General features: G+C 40.7%; 1 protein-coding gene across 7 annotated transcripts in view; it reads right to left on the minus strand.

Annotated features, from left to right (window-relative positions):
- Positions 1-18,755, minus strand: part of DOCK10 (dedicator of cytokinesis 10) — a 267,897-nt gene that overhangs the window by 35,753 nt on the left and 213,389 nt on the right. For 6 of the 7 annotated variants that reach the window (XM_042995487.1, XM_015538862.2, XM_042995486.1 and 3 more), the window contains exons 28-39: positions 17,139-17,285; positions 10,484-10,567; positions 7,979-8,075; positions 6,187-6,231; positions 4,269-4,444; positions 4,027-4,143; positions 2,616-2,727; positions 1,773-1,894; positions 1,553-1,667; positions 1,394-1,460; positions 1,107-1,154; positions 192-293 (exon numbers count right to left, since the gene is read on the minus strand). In XM_042995487.1, the coding sequence (XP_042851421.1) occupies positions 192-293; positions 1,107-1,154; positions 1,394-1,460; positions 1,553-1,667; positions 1,773-1,894; positions 2,616-2,727; positions 4,027-4,143; positions 4,269-4,444; positions 6,187-6,231; positions 7,979-8,075; positions 10,484-10,567; positions 17,139-17,285 (1,232 nt within the window). The remainder of the gene's footprint in view (positions 1-191; positions 294-1,106; positions 1,155-1,393; positions 1,461-1,552; positions 1,668-1,772; positions 1,895-2,615; positions 2,728-4,026; positions 4,144-4,268; positions 4,445-6,186; positions 6,232-7,978; positions 8,076-10,483; positions 10,568-17,138; positions 17,286-18,755) is intronic. The other variant, XM_042995484.1, reaches the window with a different exon arrangement.

Consider the following 18,755-nt stretch of genomic DNA (forward strand, 5'->3'; position numbering starts at 1 on the left):
GGAGAGTTTCTGCATGTGGTTTGAAGTGTATGCATACATACATATGCATGTGCCTGCTTGTGTATGCACATGTGGAAGCATCCGTATCCCTCCACACGCACACACATACACACACACACACACACACACACACACACACACATATGCATAAACACAATGTGATTACAAATATCAAGCAAATGCGACATTACCATTGTGGCAAGGGACCTGATGTTTGGCAGGAAGGGTTAGATCCTTTGAGAGTTCCATTGTTCTGGGTGGACTGCACAAATTTAAATGCCGCAGCAATTTTCCTGCAAGGGAAACTGAGGTTTTAATCACAGTTCAGTATTTGTAATTTATTTTTAAATAAAGACCGGCCACTGGCAACACGACTACTGAACAACGAAATAGTCTGCGTGCTATGAAAGATAAAATCACATCATCTTTTGGGAATGGGAAACGGGGGTTTAGCGAAAGTGCTGGGGGCTTCGTGGTCTCTCATGAGAAAACAATGTCAACACAAAGTTATTCTAGATTAATTTTTCTTTTCAGCTTACTGGGAGTATATTCTTTCTTTCTTTCTTTCTTTCTTTCTTTCTTTCTCTCTTTCTTTCTTTCTTTCCTTAAGTACAGTTGACACACAATGTTATATTTAGTTTCATGTGTACAACATAGTGATTTGACAAGTCTATGTACGTTGCACTCACCATAAGTCCCCAAACCACAAAACCACTGACTGTATTCCCTGTGCTGTACCTTTTATTCCTGTCACTTATTCACATTGGATGTATTCACATTGGATGTAGAAGGTTCATAGGAATCTTCTACATTACATCCATGCAAAATGATAGATAAATTAGCTCGGACGATACAGGAAATGTGGCTTCCTTTTAGAAATGTATGTTTTGTGCTTTTCTCCCTAGACAGCTTTTAACTAGTCCTAGATCTATGATGAGTACATGGCAAGTGTCAAACTTCTACGTCTACTCTGAGGTCAACCTTACGATCCTTATGTGCACCTTAAGATTTCTAACATATACCTTGAAGTCTAACCTGATATACATTAATAGATGCCATATTTTTTTAAAGATCAGACTAACCTCGTGGAATTTAAAAATTGTTACCTTATTATATTGCGTCTTCCTAGGTATCTGAAATTTTGAAGACAAACACTAGAAAGGAAAAAAAAAGGCCACATTCCAATTATTCATGTTCTTTTGTTTATACAAACTGTTCATTTAAGAAGTACATTAAAAGAAAAGATGATTTTATGCATATTTTATTCATGACTACTACTGATAGATAGTAGGACATTCTAAGGACATATGGGTCCTTAGAATGAAGGATGGTATACTGAACCATTTTGAAGCTTCCAGAAAAAACAGGTTAACAAATCAACTCTATAACTTACTCCAAGATGCTGAAGAAGTCAGACACCTCTGGACTGGGTGCTCTTTGCCAGTAGGCAATCAGCGTCTCTGGAAGGAAACACCATGTAGCATGAGACTCTCGGAAATTCAATTTTTTTTTCCTTTTTAAAAATTTTAATTTTCAAGGGCTCTCTCTTTACCCTCTGAAATTGTCTTCATAATGTGAAGAAAGCACATGAGAAGGCTCCTGGTTTCTGCTTGATCTAACTTGTCAAATCGAAGGGTTGACCCTATCAAAGACAAGGGTCTAGGGATCTAGGAACGGAAGAACCAAGAAAGACTGAATTAGCGAGGCGGGGGGGTGGGGGGGTGGGGGGCGCTGGCTCTCCAGGTGCTGGGTAACTGGAGGAGAAGCCCCACCTTTTCGCAGTTGTCTGTTTTCTCGCTGCTCTTCTCATTGGTGCTTGGGTTGGAGTCAAGACTTGCCAGGGATGCTCTGGAGTCAGCATGGTTTACTGTAGAAATAGCTATTGATGAAAATGCTGCAAACACAAGCCACAGCACACAGATGGTAATGAGATGTAATGGGCACACACACAGAACTAAAACGATGACCCAAAAAGATGTTGATCATTGAGGTGGTAGGAGCACTGGGGAAGGCTGACATGATAGAGTCTGGAATTGCCATTGAAGACATGGGACATTTTAAGAATGATCACGGTGGCCGTGCCAGCCTTAAGGATTTAGGGAAATTTAGACCAGTATAAATGGAAATAAGGTAAAGCTTGTTCCTTTGATTTCTTAAACGGCTTTTGAAAGGTTCTCTTTTAAAAACGCTTTCATGCAAGTTCATAAGGATGCTTTGGGGGGAGAAGCTTTCAAGTTTTGACAGTTTATAAGAAATTAATATGACGTTTCCAAAATAGTTCTTAAAAATAAATTCCGAAGTTGTTGGGGCTATTATATTTTAAAAGGTTGTATGCAATGAAAACTTAAAAGATTGTTTCCAGAATGAAATATTTTGGTAACGTCTGAGTAGATTGCTCTTTGAGCCAAGTAAAACTGAATGCTAAGTAGAAGAGGAAGCCCCTGGATGAGCTTCCAAGAAATATGTAGAGAGACTCTTTAGCTCTATAAATAGAGTGTACTTTGACATACAGCAATTATGCATACTGGATTATGGAGTGGGTAAAAAGCACAATGATATGTCATGTAAATATGGGAGAGAGTTAAACACAAGTGTTTTTGCAAGGTCTTAAGTACCTGCTATGGAATTTAAAACATCTTTAGAAAATGATGTATCCACAGAATTTGCATGTTTCATAGCTGACTGGCTGTGAAATCCTCCATTGGTGCTGAGGTCATCTCTAGACCCCTGTATTCGAAGCACAGAAGAGATTAATGGGAATCGCCACATTTCAACATTGTAAACCCACATATGCCTTCTTTGTTACACTTTGAATTTGATGATGTCTGATCTGATCTTTTATATTCCAGCAAAGGTCTTCTGCCAAAGCAAGCAATGAAAATGAATACAGTCACAACCATACTCTTAGTCACATTTTGACTTTTTATGTGATTGGTTTTTTTTTTTTTTTTTTTTTTACCATGTAGTAGAAACTATCTTTTAGCTATAAACTGGTTGGAATGGCTACTGTTGTTTTATGGATGATGATACTCTAGATTATCGTGAGTTATCTTATGTATATTGCTATTACTAAAAGCTAATTCCAAATACTTATTATGTACCAGTCTCTAGGCCTAGTGTTTTCTACTAGAGAGAATTTAATCCTCCTAAGAATCCTGTAATGTAGGAATTCTATCCGATTCTATAAATAAGAAAGCAGAGGTTTAAAGAGGCTGGATAGACACGCCTGGGTGGCTTAGTCAGTTGAATGTCTGACTTCAGCTCAGGTCATGATCTCACAGTCTGTGAGTTCCAGCCCTGCACCAGGCTTTCTGCTGTCAATGCAGAGCTCGCTTCAGATCCTCTGTCCCTCCCCCCCGCCCTTCCCCCACCCACATTCTCTCTCTTAAAAATCAATAAACACTAAAAAAAAAATAAAGACACTGGATGACTTATCGAAGGTTACATTGTTAGTAACTGATGTCGCTGCTATGAACACAAGGTCTTCCTCTAAAGAGCATTCCAAAGGCCTAGCTCCTAACCGCGAGAGAGTAATATCATGCATTCAGAAGCGGATTAATTCATCCGGGACGTGAAAACAGGCATCTGGTGTCACATGGCCTGTTGTGTGACCACGACGGTGGCTCAGTGGAGGAGGGAGGACAAACAGGCCACTCCTGGGGTGTGACTGAGGCCCTCCGCTACCCTAACACCAGGTGGTCACAAAGCCCGTGCGGAAAGGTGGCAGGGGGAGAGGGTGTGCACTGAGGATGGGGCCGTGCACGCGACAGAGGAACCTGGTAAAAACTGGACAGAACTGGGGGGTGGATACAGAGAAGAGAGGACAGTGAAACCCAAATGTCGACTACGTGGATGAGGCAGAAGGCTCCAGGGACCAATCCGGAACAAAGGAGACTGACGTGGACGTCTCAAAATAGCTAGCGGCAGTGTTCTGTTTGCTCATGGGTGGGGGAAGATGGCTATCCAGGGCAAAAAGTGGGTGAACTCTTGGTTAAAATGCACATTTGAAATAGTCTGTAAACTTACTTGATTGGATGTGTTGACGGTAAAAGGATATAAGTCCTTCAGGTAAATCCTTGGCATATTGTCCAGAAGCATGCCATACAGGGGCATGTATAAACTTGCTATCTGGGCCTGTTTCTCCTAGGTGGGAAGGTGGCCGAGAGAAATGATTCGCATAAAAATCAATAGACTGTAGGTTTGATATGCATTTAATGCAGTGAGCCATTAAATGGTGTTTAGGGAAGAGAGAAAAGAAAATCACTCACGGGTTCTCTGTATCGATCATCAAAGGAATGCTTAGCCATTAGATTTTTTAGGACAGCTAAAGCTGAGTGCCTGATGTCTTGGTCTTCTTGCAGGGCAAAGCCAACTTCTCGAAGTAGAATTCCAATTAAGAAGTGTTTGCGGCAAAATTCATTCGTGACCGAATATTCAGGCATATCTTTGGGAGGAGAGTAAAGCGGGCATGTGATTGAAAGTCAAAGGATCACTCTGTAATCGAGAAAGGTTTATCCAACCACCATCAACCTCTCTCACTACCGGGGAGGGGTTCAGTAACGCAGTCTCGCTACAGAGAGGAGAAATGAGGGAGAGTATACTGCTACCAATAGTCAAATTCCATGAGTAGCGTGTCTACAGTGTTACAGGAGCTGAGAGGAGAAGAGCTCACTTTCTGTCTGGAGGAATCAGGAGACGTCACTGGCGGGAAGATGTTGAGAGGGGCCTTTGAGGCTGCTGAAGGTCGGAGGTGCAGGGGGCCCGGGGCCAATGGAGGTGGTGGGGGGGGGGTGTGGGTGGAAGAGAAGAGGTTGGGAGGACAAAGGTTCCATGGCACAGATTTCTGAAGACCCACAGTGTGTCAGTGTGCGGGAAACACAGGTTGGGGGGTGCCAGTCAGCACGGCAGCCAAGGAGGGGGTGGGGATTGAGACTCGAGGGGCACTTGGGGCCGGGTGATGGAGAGACTAAAGCACACATTCTTTAGCTGGCACCTGGGATCCTCCATTTGGCACTGAATTCTGTAGAAAGCGTGAAGTCGCCAATGGCATTGAGATCGGCGGCCTGATCAGACCTGTGCTTATTCATTTGTTCACATGGTGACAGGACATAAATGAGTCATTCTGTGGGGGAAATGTGGGGAGCGGGCTATAATACGGGAGGCTCGGCCACAAGGCAGGGAGGGAAGAAGTGAGATGTGCCTGGGATGGAACAGAAGGACCCGAGTTGTAGAAGAAAAATTACCAGGGTAAGTTGGCTGAAGGACGTGAAGGAGCAAGGAGAGGGAAACCAAACGGGGCTGCAAAATTTTGTGCCCGAATCAGGGAGAAATTGGAACGTCAAAATTTCCAGTAAGAGTTGTCCAATGTCCTTCCTAAATGTAACTGTTAACAACAGGACCAGCACCCATTTCTGGAACATGCACTGAGTGCCAACACTAGGCTAAGCACCGTAGAGGCGTTATGTCCGTGAATCCTCGCGGTTACCCGTTAGATGTAATGATCTCTTGGAATATTCCAGTCCATGATTGACTAGGGGCAAATTAAACATAAGGAGTTTTGTAGTCCATGAAAATGCCACTGGATGTGGAAAAGCAGGGAATGGGAGGGTCAGGAGATAGAGGTCCAAGGACTTAGTTAGGTTTAAAATATTTCTCCACGAAATAGTGAGTACTCTTGAGGGGCCAGAGTGGAACAAAACTTTGTAATTGCCAACCTAAAACGAGAGAAAAGTTTTGCCCAGACTATTTTAAGTTATGAACCTAATTCAAGTAAAAATAATAATCAACCTCAATCTTGAGAAGCTAGCTGAAAAACCAGGCTGCGGTGTGTTGACAGAAATATATAAAGCTAGTTACACTGAACAAACATGTTATGACGTGTATCAAGGAATTTTATTTATGAGGTACCCTAAGAAAATTTCAGATGATTTGGGAAATTAAAAAAAAATGTCAAACTCTGGAGAATAAACTATGAAAGAATTCAGGTTGGGGAAGCATTTAATTATCTGTGACAAGAGAACAGTTCAGTCAGCTTGTTGACAACTTTGTATGATATTAAACACATGACTATTTTTGGCATCCGGAAATGGCATCTGGAAATTTGTGGTATCTATACCAATCAATATTATCAGATTATGATGTACTTATTGATGCTTAGAGAATCTAATATAAAACATAATTATTTACCTGATGCATGTAACTCTTGAGTTGATTCTGAAGGCGTCAAGGGATCTGGATTTAATATAAATAAATAAGTTAAGATATACACATACATACACGTTATATTCATGAACTATGGGTAATTTATACTGAAAAACTGTATTATCCTAAAACATAAGTGAGTCTCCTCAAAAAAGCTTTATGTTTGAAGACAAATACCATAGGTTGGTTGTTTCCTTATAAAGGAGTGTCATGAACAGAGTTATTTTCATTCCTGGCCTTTTACTTGAACACTTATTTTTCTACCAGAAATCCGCATGCAACGAAACATGTATTTTTATGTTCACGGTTGATAATATCACATCTACAAGGAGACTATGAGGCCTTTTCCTGAGTTACAGATCAACAGTAAACAATTGGAATCAAAAGAGTACAACAGGTTTGCTTTTCTTGAGTATCTCAACCAGCCTGTCTAACCCAATAATAAGTTGGCCATAGTCTATAAAAAAAATAAAAAGGAATACAAAACAAACCAAAAGGCGAAAAATGTTATTGTCCAAGATGACCTTTCTACCTCTTTTTCTACGAAGGCATTTAGATTAAATATAATTTAATCTCCTAATATAATCTCCTATAATTTAATTTCTTAATTTCATAAATTAGGAAAGAATGGGATAATGTTATAGCTTTTATTTAAGATTGAAATGACCAAACGTTTACAGGCTTGATAATGTATTTTATTTTCCCTCCAAAATATTAGTTTTGTGTGATACATACAGTATAAGCTACAATACATGTAAGGAGGCCTTTTTTTCTGGTTTCCATGAATATCAAAACTGCTCCTTGTGTATAATTTACTCACTGCTTAGAAGGAAGGTCTTTTTTTCTTTCTTTCCTTCCTTCCTCCCTCTCTTTCTGCCTTCCCTCCCTCCCTCTTCTCCTCCTTCCTTTCATTCTTGAGGTACAATTGACTATAACATTATATTGATTTCAGGTGTACAACATAATGATTCAATATTGATGCAGGGTGAAGTCGAAGCAGAGTATTTTAAGTTCTTAAATCATTTTAATGGTTTCTTTGCATCCTGATATTTGATTGTCTTCTGAGAGCTAGATGTGTGATGATCATCTTGGTATCTATGCATATTGGTATATATGCAATACATTAATAAAAGTTATACATGAAAATATTTTCGGTGGACCACTTATGCTATAGTAAGTATAGAAATGGGAAGCAACTGTCTCCACCTCCTTCTAATCCAGAGGTACCAAGTATTTACAATGGTGCCCCCTTCCCGCTTTCCTCCCTCTTTCCTTCCTTCCTTCCTCGTTTTCAAGGCAACAAGTTTTTTTTTTTGCATAAAACTCATTTTGAGGAATTGCATTTTAACACAATTGCACACACTAATTGATAACTTCAAGTGAATTTGTACTCACAAAGTATAACTTCTCTCCCCCCTTAATTTTGAGCCTTTCAAAATCAAAGGAGAGTTCTCTTTTGGAGCCAGTATAGTCAAAGTATTGTTGTAGGTTAAAATTCTTTGATTCATGTTCACCGATTTTATAATTTTGTTGGCTCTCTCTTTAATAGAAAAGGAGATCTAGACAAAAACTGAGAAATATGGAGCCACATTCTTCACCACGTGACACCAGCTTCTTGGTGTCTTCACCTGATTACCTGGGTCTAATGCCCATGTAACAGCTTCAGGGGAGATCAAGACCGAGGAAACAGGAAAACAACAACACACAAAGGTCACACAAACGAACTTATACGAGTGTTCACTTTGCAGGAACTGATGAACATTCTGGGAGTTATTACCTGGAATGTTTGCTGATCTTATGGGGAGACACAAAGGAATAAAGTGCTCATGCTGACACACTTCTTGAAGAAAATCAAATTTATACTGGCATAAGGTCTGAAAAAAAAAAAAGCAAACCGAATGATTATTATTTATACACCAAGAGGGTTAAGAAAAAAATCTGCACTTGAATCTTATATCTAAAAAGAAGATGTAGTTAATTTTGTGTGACCACCAGGTAATTGTTGACAGGCTTTTGTCCCCCTGAAGTGGTAAATAGAGTAGGACACCCTTTATGTGATTTTTTTTTAATGTTTAATGTTTAATGGCCCATTAAGGGAGGAGCAGAGAGAGAGGGAGACACAGAATCCAAAGCAGGCTCCAAGTTCTGAGCTGTCAGCACAGAGCCCCATGTAGGGCTCGAACCCACGAACAGTGAGATAATGACCTGAGCCAAAGTCGGATGCTTAAGAGATTGAGCCAGCCAGGTGCCCCTGGACTCCCTAAATTTGGAGATCGGTCAAGGCCTCCTTAGGAAATGATCCCATTTGTAACCCATATTGAGCCGCTGTGAGATCCAATCCCGTGCAGTGTGCATTTTCCACTTCTTTTGGCTTCTGTCAGAACGTGTTTATTCTGAAAGGAATTGTACGTCACCACATGCACAGAGCTCTAAAACCACAGTCAGCTCCCAGGACAGTTCCCCGTGATCACCTCTTGGGATCCAGCGCTGAAGATGCCAATGGGGCATGTGATCCAAGACTAGACTAACTCTCTCCGCAGGCCCTTTGTTCTCAGACTGAGTTACTTAAATTCGTCTTTTTCCTGTCTTGCAAGCAGGCCTGTCCTCTCAATGATATTTTGATTAGGACAGTAATAAATGGATTTAGACAGGGTCTAAGACAGCTTTATACATGTGTTAAAAACAATCACATAAGAAGGAACAATTAGCACATTCATAAATATTCAATTTTCACTGACATGCAGACTAAGTAATCAATTTTTAAGACTCAGTTGGGTTGTGTTCACTAATACCAGCTAACAAAATAAAACATATTCCATTTGCTCAGATTGTTTTAGAATTCTATTTTGTGGCAATTTTGGTTAATAATTTAAAATACTGTCGTTTCAAACGAGAAGAGTGCTTGACTTAACCCTTTGCATCAAAGTGAACAGGAGCATAATTAAATTGTCTGTTAATTATTTTTCAACGAGTGTGTTCTGTTTTCTCTCTAAAAGAGTACATAATTAAGGTCTCCTTGAATTATACCTAAAAGGATATTCTGCAAATTTCATGCATAATTGGGGCACTAACAAAGAATATTCTTTCAAAAAATATTTACAGAGGAAACTGGATTCTCAAAACCCAAATGGCATAGAATCATGTAACTCCCCTAGTCAAAAGTAAATCTCCACTGCCCTCAAAATAATATTCAGATTCCTAAGCGTGGCATGAAAGGATATAAGAAGATCATTATTTACTTTTGGCCTCTCTAGATTTGTTATTCTTTCCCAGTACCAAGATAATTACCCCTTGGGGACTTTCCTTCTTCCTAATGGGCAAAGGTTACTGGGGAACTATTAACTTAGGTGCCCCCTCTTCCTTCCTTAAGAGGCAGGCATGTGACCCAAAGCGGGCTGGTCACACACTTCCCCTCTGGAATGTAAATCTTAAGCCGAGTGTTAAGAGAAAGAAAATGGTCCCAATGTATCTTTTAAGCAGTAGCAGAGCTTGGCCCATGGTTCCTCCTTTGCAATGACTCTTGTGCCCTAGTCCCTGCTCTTTCTCAAGCCCAGCTTTCCATCTCTTTCTTGCACTGATGTCATTGCTCTTCTAATACTCCCCCATTGCTCAAACTGGCGTAAGTTTCTGTTGCTTGCAACCCACAGAATCTTAACTGGTACAGCTTTCATGATCTCACCCATGTCCAGTCTTATTTTCCTCCAGCATATGCCCATCTGTAGCTCAATGGTTCTCAAACTTGAGAGTACCTAAGAATCACCTGAAAGCCTTATTGGAATACAGGTTTCCGGGCTCCACCTGTCACAGTCAGTTCTCAGCTCACTGGTCTGGGAACCACACTTGGAGAACCACTGCTCTCCAGCCTCTCTCTCGACACATCCTCCCTATTTAGGAAGAGGGGGTCAACTGTCCTATTTTGCCCCAGACTGAACAATTTCAGAAAAGTGAGATGTTCAGTGCTAAAACCAAGGCAGTCAAGCAAACTGGGCTGTAAGAACTGTGGCTGAAAAGAATCCCTCCTTTCACCACCCACCGGAAATAGGAGTGAAACATAACACATTCACGTTCACACTCCACATGCCACAGCCTCCCCATTAAGAAAGGACTTGGGAGCCTAACTCAGATGAACCGTTTTAAAAGGCTGCCGCTCACTGGGATAGACATTATTTTTTGATGTGGAGAATGCACAGGCTAAGGTTTTAGGCAGCCAGACACAGAGACTAGTTTATTTATTTATAACGCAATGGTTTAGAAAGCAATCCCGCCTGCACTTGGTTCTTACCTTGAGATCACCAGAGGAGAACATGCTGATGTAATTGTTAACCATCTTAAATACAAAGCCCCGGTCCATAAATGTAAAACAGCGCTAAAAAAATATAAAATTGTAAATTCAGATATTTTTACTTTAAAGATCGTGAAAGATTTTAGAAAAGATGAATAAATATATTGCAGTAAAATGATATTTAGCTAAATGTGTTGTGTAATAAATGTTTAAAAAATCTCGACACCATAGTTAGGCATTCACCCACGTACGGCGACTAATTAAAACACTAGATAGAGTGCGCACACCAGAAAGTTACAAACCCTTATTTGTCAATTTTATTTGAACAGCACTTAGAGTTCTGCAGTGAAATATCATAGCCCTTTCCTTTCCTTTCGACACAGAAGGTTTTAGCTTTTACTTGTCTATTCTTTAATCACTTAGTTCCATTTTGTTACCGTGTTTTAGTAATCTGACTCTGGGGTTTGTAGGGTGAAGGCAGATCCTTTGCGGTACAGCACTGGGTATGGAATAGGGGTGGCGGCGATGGGTCAGGAAAGCCTTTTCACCTTTCTGGCTTCCTTCAACAGAAGGTTGAAGGAAAGAAAACCTTTCTTTTCAGGCAAGCAGCTTGACTTTGAAGAGTGAAGGTAAGAGACCCTGAGATTGCCATGTCTTCCTCTGTGGTCAAACTCTCTCAACTGTAAGAAGGAGGGTCTTAAACAGCAGGTAGTTCTGGAGGAGGCAGGTGGACATTCCAAGTTGGAACAGCACGCTCTCTCCAAAAGACCAATGGCCATGTCACCAGTAACCAAGCAACAGCGGCCAAATAACCGTGCACAGGTGTGAAGTCGGAGGCACACACGGTGTTTCCTGATGCCGTGTCTTGGGGAGGCGCTAATGCAGATTGCCACGTGGAGGTCATCACGGTGCGCGTGAGTTCAAGTCCGTCCATCCAAATGCATGTGAGAGCGCCTACCACATGCGAAAACCTTTCAGCTGCTGCGCCACTGAGTGGGGAGGGCTTCGTTCTTGTCCCAAGAGCCCAGCGGAAGGTCTTCGCCTCGGTTCTGCACATCGTGGATCTCTTCCCAATTTTACGAACAAGTCTCTTTTCTCAGAAAAGGCTGGACATAAATACCTGTTATCGGTAGTACACCAAGCGGGAGGTCTCCCACTGAAATACATCTGGGCATAAACAAGAGCTGTTTTCTCTAATAATGTTCTACCAATTGGTAAGTCGTTTATATTTTTGTTTTGTTTTCCTTTTTTTTTTCGTAGTGATTTTTGAGGTTCCTACTCATTCATTACTGTGTCAGTATGTTGCCTCGTTTATCTTTTCATTTTTAATCTGAATTTAAGTTCTTTCAATTCCTCTCTAGTCACTAGAAAGGAAATGGCTCCCGTGTCCTACCATCTGCCAGTAGAGCAGTGACCAGAGGCAGACACGCAGCATAATCAAAGGCTCAGATGATGTCAAGCAGGAGGGGAGGGGGGGAGGAAGAGAGGGGCTCTTGTGTCTTGTGCACCACGCAGGGTACCTGCGGGTGTGGCAAACCCAGAGAAATGTGGAGCTTTCTCGGGAGAAGACCTCTTGCTGTCTTTTTTGTGTTGGAAAGGGGTTTGGGTCCCATGTTACGGAGAAAGGAGGACCATCCAGTGTAACTGTGGGCTTGAGAAACATCTCAATAAAAAAGCAGGTGAAAAGAACCCTGGGCATGTCAGTGGGGAAGACACCAGGGCTCCTTGACTCGATGGAGGAGAGGGTGGTGAGTCCTGTCACTGAACGTGGCGATTGACACCTCCCAGGGGCTACTGTGGTTATTCTGAGGAACAGGCCTGATAGCTTTTGAAGGAGGTCGGGCTCCAGGACCAGGGAATGGGGAAGGCGGGGAGAAGGCTGCGTTTGGGGTTTTCTGAGATTGAAGAATGACCTTCGATGTGGTAAGTTTGTCATGCTTTCCAAAGGGCAGTGAGAGAAAAAAGGGGGTCATTCCCAGGAAACAAGATCATCCGCATCAGCCTTCTGCCTGCAGAGAGCCCTCCTGAGGTCAGGCTTCATCAAGTAGCTCTCCTATCATGAGTCTCCCGTGTCTGGTCCACCCCAATGTCTGCTTTGCCCCAGGTACAGAGGCTCTTCTGCCCGTTGCTGAGGTCTAGAGGGGCCTCTCTCTGCTTCTGTTTTAAAATAATTTATAGTAACCTTTTATAGCAACAGAAAATAATTTGCAGCGGGCTTTGGCAAACTACAGCCCAGGGGGCCAAAACTGGCTCACTGTCTGCTTCTACAAATAAAGTTTTATTGGAACACAACCCCACTCAATCACTTCCCTATCGTCTACGGTGAATGGTTTAGGGCTGTATTGTGTTCCAGTAGCAAAGTTGAGTAGCTATGTCAGAGACCGTACGTCCTGCTAAAAATGTTTAGTATTTAGCTGTTCACAAAAAAAGTTTGCAGGTTCTTCATCTGGAGAACTTATAACCTACCAACATTTTCTCAGTTTCGTTTAGTAAACTAAAAGCCAAATATTCTAAACTATGTGCAAACACAGATTTTAATAAAAACAATATTTTATTTCACCGATTGTGAGGACAATGGCAATTTTAGTCTATAATTTGCTCAGTGAAGAGGATGAAGCCCTAAATCACAAAACAAACCGGAGGAGTGTCCTTGCTTTTTTTTTTTTTTTTTTAATATTCTTCAAGCCACTAGTCCTGCTATTTCCTCTTTCATCTTGAATACTTTCCTTTGCCCCTGTGCTCGACAGCAGCTTAGGTACGACCGACAGCAACTTTTGCATAGATGAGCTCTATGGAAAAGTGGGTGATGGGCCTTGAGGAGGGCACTTGTTGGGATGAGCACTGGGTGTTGTATGGAAACCAATCTGACAATCAATTATATTTTTAAAAAAAAGTCATAGAGCGTTTAAGTCAAATAGAGTAAATATGAAGACTTTCCCCTTTGCAGAGACTCACTTACCCATTTCTGTCGATGTTTACGGAGAAATATCACAGATGTTTCTTTAAAGAAATTTTTTTTAACATTTATTTTCTTTTTTGAGAGACAGAGCATGAGCAGGGGAGGGGCAGAGAGACGGAGACACAGAATCCGAAGCAGGCTCCAGGCTCTGAGCTGTCAGCACAGAGCCCGATGCAGGACTCGAACCCACGAACTGTGAGATCGTGACCTGAGCCGGAGTCGGACGCTCAACCGACTGAGCCACCCAGGCGCCCCTCACAGATGTTTCTTTAAATGTATTTTGCTACCAAACTAAAACGGGCTCCTATATTAGATGATTTCCAAAGCTGGCTGAAATAAAGCCATTAGGCAGCCACGTGGGTAAAGAGGCACGGCTGTCTGAGCAGGAAAATACAAATTACAAGGAACTTTCCCTTGCTCTCTCCTTGGTATCAGGCCTGCATCAGAAGAGTACTTAGATGGGTTCGCTCGGGTACGGTGGAGTTGTGATCCAGATTGGCAGTAAAAAGAAAAATTACAAAAGCTACACAGGTATCCACGGACCCATTTGCAACCCATCTACTTTCAGGACGGAATACCCAGAGAATGTACAGGTCTTGGCTTAGTTGTTGCAAAAATCTTACTTTCCCATGATATGATATATCATGGAGGAAGGCACATTGTCCCCTAGGACATTTTTAAAAAATGTTTATTTATGTATTTATTTATGTGTTTATTTTAATTTTCTTTTAACGTTTATTTATTTTTGAGAGAGAGAGAGAGTGAGTGCACAAGCAGGGGAGGGGCAGAGAGAGAGAGAGGGACACAGAATCTGAAGCAGGCTCTGGGCCCCAGGCTGTCAGCACAGAGCCCGACTCGGGGCTCGTACTCACAGACCGTGACACCATGACCTGAGCCGAAGTCAGACGCTTAACTGACTGAGCCACCCAGGCGCCCCTCACCTAGGACATTTTTATATGCCCACACCAGACATACTGCTCTCTCCATTCCTGGAAAACAATTTTGACACAGCTACGGTGTTACAATTATTTTTCAATTGTGAAATTCCAATGCCAACTAATCCGCAGTATTTGATCGCCGCTGTAAAATTTAATAACCAAAAGAAGCAGAAGTCACTTGAAGCCCGAAGTGAGCAGATCACTCTTATCAGATTTCCGGGAATATAAGAGATTAAGAAAAAAATGTTGATTTATTTGTTTTGAGAGAGAGCGTGTTTGCACATGGGCGTGCAAGCACGTGGAGTAGGGGCGGAGAGAGAGGGAGAGAGAGAGTGCCAAACAGGCTGCAGGCTCACAACCTGCCGTGAGGTCCTGACCTGAGCTGAAATCGAGTCGGACCCTCTACCCACCGAGCCACCCAGGGGCCCCTATATGAGATTTATAATGCCAACAGCGGGAGCGGAGAAGCTGAAAGCTCAACGTTCATCAGTTCATAGGCATTGTGCCAAATGACTACATTAAATTTTACATTCAAAAAATCATTCTGTCTCCTTTTCCCTTCTTCTCTCCTAGTTCAAAAGATTTCATCTGATAATCTTCACAAAAAGTTAAAAAAAAAAGTTTTCTGTGTCAAGGAAATGCCATTAAAACTAAAACTTGAGGGGCACCTGGAGGGCTCAGTCGGTTGAGCGGCTGACTCTGGTTCAGGTCGTGATGTCACGGTTCATGAGTTCGAGCCCCACGTCAGGCTCGGTGCAGACAGTATCTTCTGTTCCTCTCCCTCTGTCTGCCCCTGCCCCGCTCCCGCATGCACACACACATTCTCTCTCTCTCTCTCTCTCTCTCTCTCTCTCTCTCTCTCTGTCTCAAAAAAAAAAAAAAAAACATTAACAAAAAATAAAACTACAATTTGAAAACAATGCTTGCAGAATGGACTTTTACAATGTACAACATATTCAACTCTTTTCACTTATAAACGTCACCTAGGTATTGCTTTCGATTTGCAGTCCATGTAATCTATGTATCTTACAGACCATATTTGTTCATCTATTGCCAATCCATGCTTTTTAGCCCACACATTTCACAAAACTACTGGGACCACCGTTAGCTTCTACACCATGCTGTCCCTTTCAATCTTCGACATTTTTTACTTGCTCCCAGTTTTGACATTAGTTTATGTACAAGTGGCAACTTTTGGATGCATAAGCTCCAAGGAAAACATATTTATTCCAACAAGCACACAGCATTTAAGCCAAGGAAGATAGAGAAAGGGTCTTTCCCCTTTTAAAAGACTCGCTTAGCCATCATTCTTTGCAATTTAGGGAAGAATATTACAGATGTTTCTTCAACACAATTTGCTTACAAATTGGACAATTTATCATTTTTTCCAAATTTCCTCTTCCACCAAGCACTTCAAATAACCTACTAGCATAGTAATAAACTTTATTCCTGTACATCTTAAAATGTGGTATAAAACTATAGTAATTTTTTCTCGACCCTCTTCATCCCTAATCTTGACCATGCCTTTTTTTTTTTTCTGAAAGCAAGTGAAAAGCAAAAATAAGAAGCAAAATATTGGAGGAAACAGTGAATGTGAGATGAGACCAACTACAGTGTATAGTTTGAAATGATGCTTAATATATTAAAAACAGATTTTACTGGATTAAAATTCACCAAAGATGATGTGGAAAAATTTTATGGCCTCTTAGCTTTATATTGTTAGTATTTATTTATAAATTTTCACACTCATGCAGTATGTTCTTGTATCATAAAGATACAAGAAAAGTGGCTTCATCAAGGATATAATAGTCAATAGTAGGGCAAAAGAAGGAATAGAAGAAAAACATTATGTTTCTAGTTGAATGTATTATTTGTTAAATGATATACCATCCTTCTACATTAGCTTTGTTTTTTTTTTTCTTGACTAGCATTTTTGCCTTCTCAATTCAATCTGTAACGCAAAGAAAGAAATAAAACTCTAGTACTATATATATGTGTATATATATACTGAGGTTAGAAAGTAGCTTCTCAATACTTAAATTGATCATTTTTAAAATGCGATTGGTGCATAATATTTTCATCACGTATAAAAGAGCCTGGAGGTAATATAATAAAAATGCCAAATTACCCTAAGTTCCCAAAGCGGCTATTTGACATCATCAGTAGAGCTACAGGCAATCCAGAACATTACTCCAAGGGCAGAAATGCCCAAGAAAATATTGCCACATTGCAGCTTTTCCTTTAAAAATCTCACTTAAAAAATATTTAGAAATACTATGATTTGACAACACTCAAATGGATACTTTTATTGAAGCTTGGTGTTTCTACTGTGACTCTAAATTGGAAAAAAATATTATTATTATTATTTTTTTACTTTGAGAGAGAGAGAGGGAAACAGTGTATGAGCTGGGGAGGAGGAAGAGAGAGAGAGAGAGAGAGAGAGAGAGAGAGAGAGAGAGAGAATCCCAAGCAGGCTTCAGGCTCAGTGTGGAGCCCAATGTGGGGCTCGATCCCACAATCCTGGGATCATGACCTGAGCTGAAATCAAGAATTGATGTTCAAATGACTGAGCCACCCAGGCACCCCAAATCGAAACAAAATATTAAAAAGTAAGATGTAGAGATAAAAGTATTCATCTAATAGTGCTAAGTTTTGATTCTTTTACCATAAATGGAGATGTGAGTTGATTAACACTTAGAATATCTTGCATTCACTATCATGAAGGCTTGTATGGGACTGTGAACTTTTTTAACTGTACCTTAAGAAATCTGGCAACGCTTTGATTTGCCCTTCTTGTTTCTTCAAGTGCATCTTTGTACTTCCAAATCACGTGATCGCATAGGACCATTACAAGATTGTCCAATTCATTCTGGTAAGATTCAGGAAATCTTTGAGTCCGAGAAAGCTGGGGGAAGAATGGATCATTTCTTTATAATGTGGCATGTGGAATCCTAAGCCTGGAAAAAAAGAAACTGAAAGACTTCCTTCATTTTGTATATATGAAACAAAAAGTCCTTTTGAAAACTTGAAAGCAATTACAAAATAGAAACCTTTTAATTTCAAGATTATAATTTCCATCATTTTCCCTTAACACTCCCTTCTATCTTGGCCAATGATGTTTTTCACTTTTTAAAAAATTTTTTCGTAAGTTTATTTATTTTGAAAGAGAGAGAGAGACAGACAGAGAAAGAGAGAGAGAGAGAGAGAGAGAGAGAGAGAGAGAGAGAGAGAACACAAGCAGGGGAGGGTCAGCGACAAGGAGAGACAGAATCCCAAGCAGGCTCTGCAACATCAGTGCAGAGCCTGACATGGGGCTTGAACTCAAAAATTGTGAGATCATGACCCGAGCCGAGATCAAGAGTTGGACAGTTAACCCACTGCACCACTCAGGTGGTCCTCACTTTTTCATTAAAAAGTAAATTATCTATTAATAGCAAACTATTCAAACAGTGTAGAAATGTAACATGTTCTATGACCTCTCACATCTTAATTCCCCCCCTTCCCTGTTAGAATATAACTATAATAAATACTAGTCTAGATTTCCATTAACACGTAGTTTTCTATTTAATTCAAAATCAATTATTTTGATTTTTTAAGATGAGGTATCCCCCAATAAACAACTATAAGAGATCAACGAATGAGTAACTGAATGAGTGCAGATACTGGTTTGAAATGTCCTCTAGTAAAGTCCCAGCTAGTCTTTTCTGAAAATATATTTCAGCTTTATTGACGTGTAACTGACATAGAAAACTGTAAGATGTTTAAAGTGCACACTGGTGCTTTGATACACATATACCACATATATATCGTGAAAGATTCCTTCCATATAGTTAACATGTCCATCACCTCACGTCTTTATTATTTTTTTGTAAGAACATTTAAGTTTTACTCTGTGAGCAAATTTCAATCATACAACACACTGTTATTAGCTATAATCACCAGGTTTTACATCAGCCTCTCCACCTTTATTCATCTCGTAGCTTCAAGTTTGTACAAGCTCATCCTAAGATCACGGTCCCAGGATATGCCACAGCAGGTGCCAGTGGGACCTCCCAGTTAAGAGACTTGCCACCAGACACAAAATGACTTGGTTCTGAGATTAGATAACATTCATTGACCTAAACTCTGTGGGTTCCTAATGACTCTCCTCCGGTCCAGGAATCTTCTGCTCCTGTTGGACCTCCCACACAGAAGGGGAAAGTTTCGGGCAGCTAAGTTTTCCCATCTAGCCGTACTTCATGAATTCACATAGCCCTTCGCACGAGACAGGCAAGATTGATTCATCTTTATAAGTTGACTTTAAAATTAGCCTCACATTTTCACCATAGATAGAAACACAAAATTTAGAGTTAGACTGAACTCTATATACTTCTAA

This window comes from Panthera tigris, chromosome C1 (assembly GCF_018350195.1).
Source record: "Panthera tigris isolate Pti1 chromosome C1, P.tigris_Pti1_mat1.1, whole genome shotgun sequence".
In the NCBI taxonomy this organism is placed as follows: domain Eukaryota; kingdom Metazoa; phylum Chordata; class Mammalia; order Carnivora; family Felidae; genus Panthera; species Panthera tigris.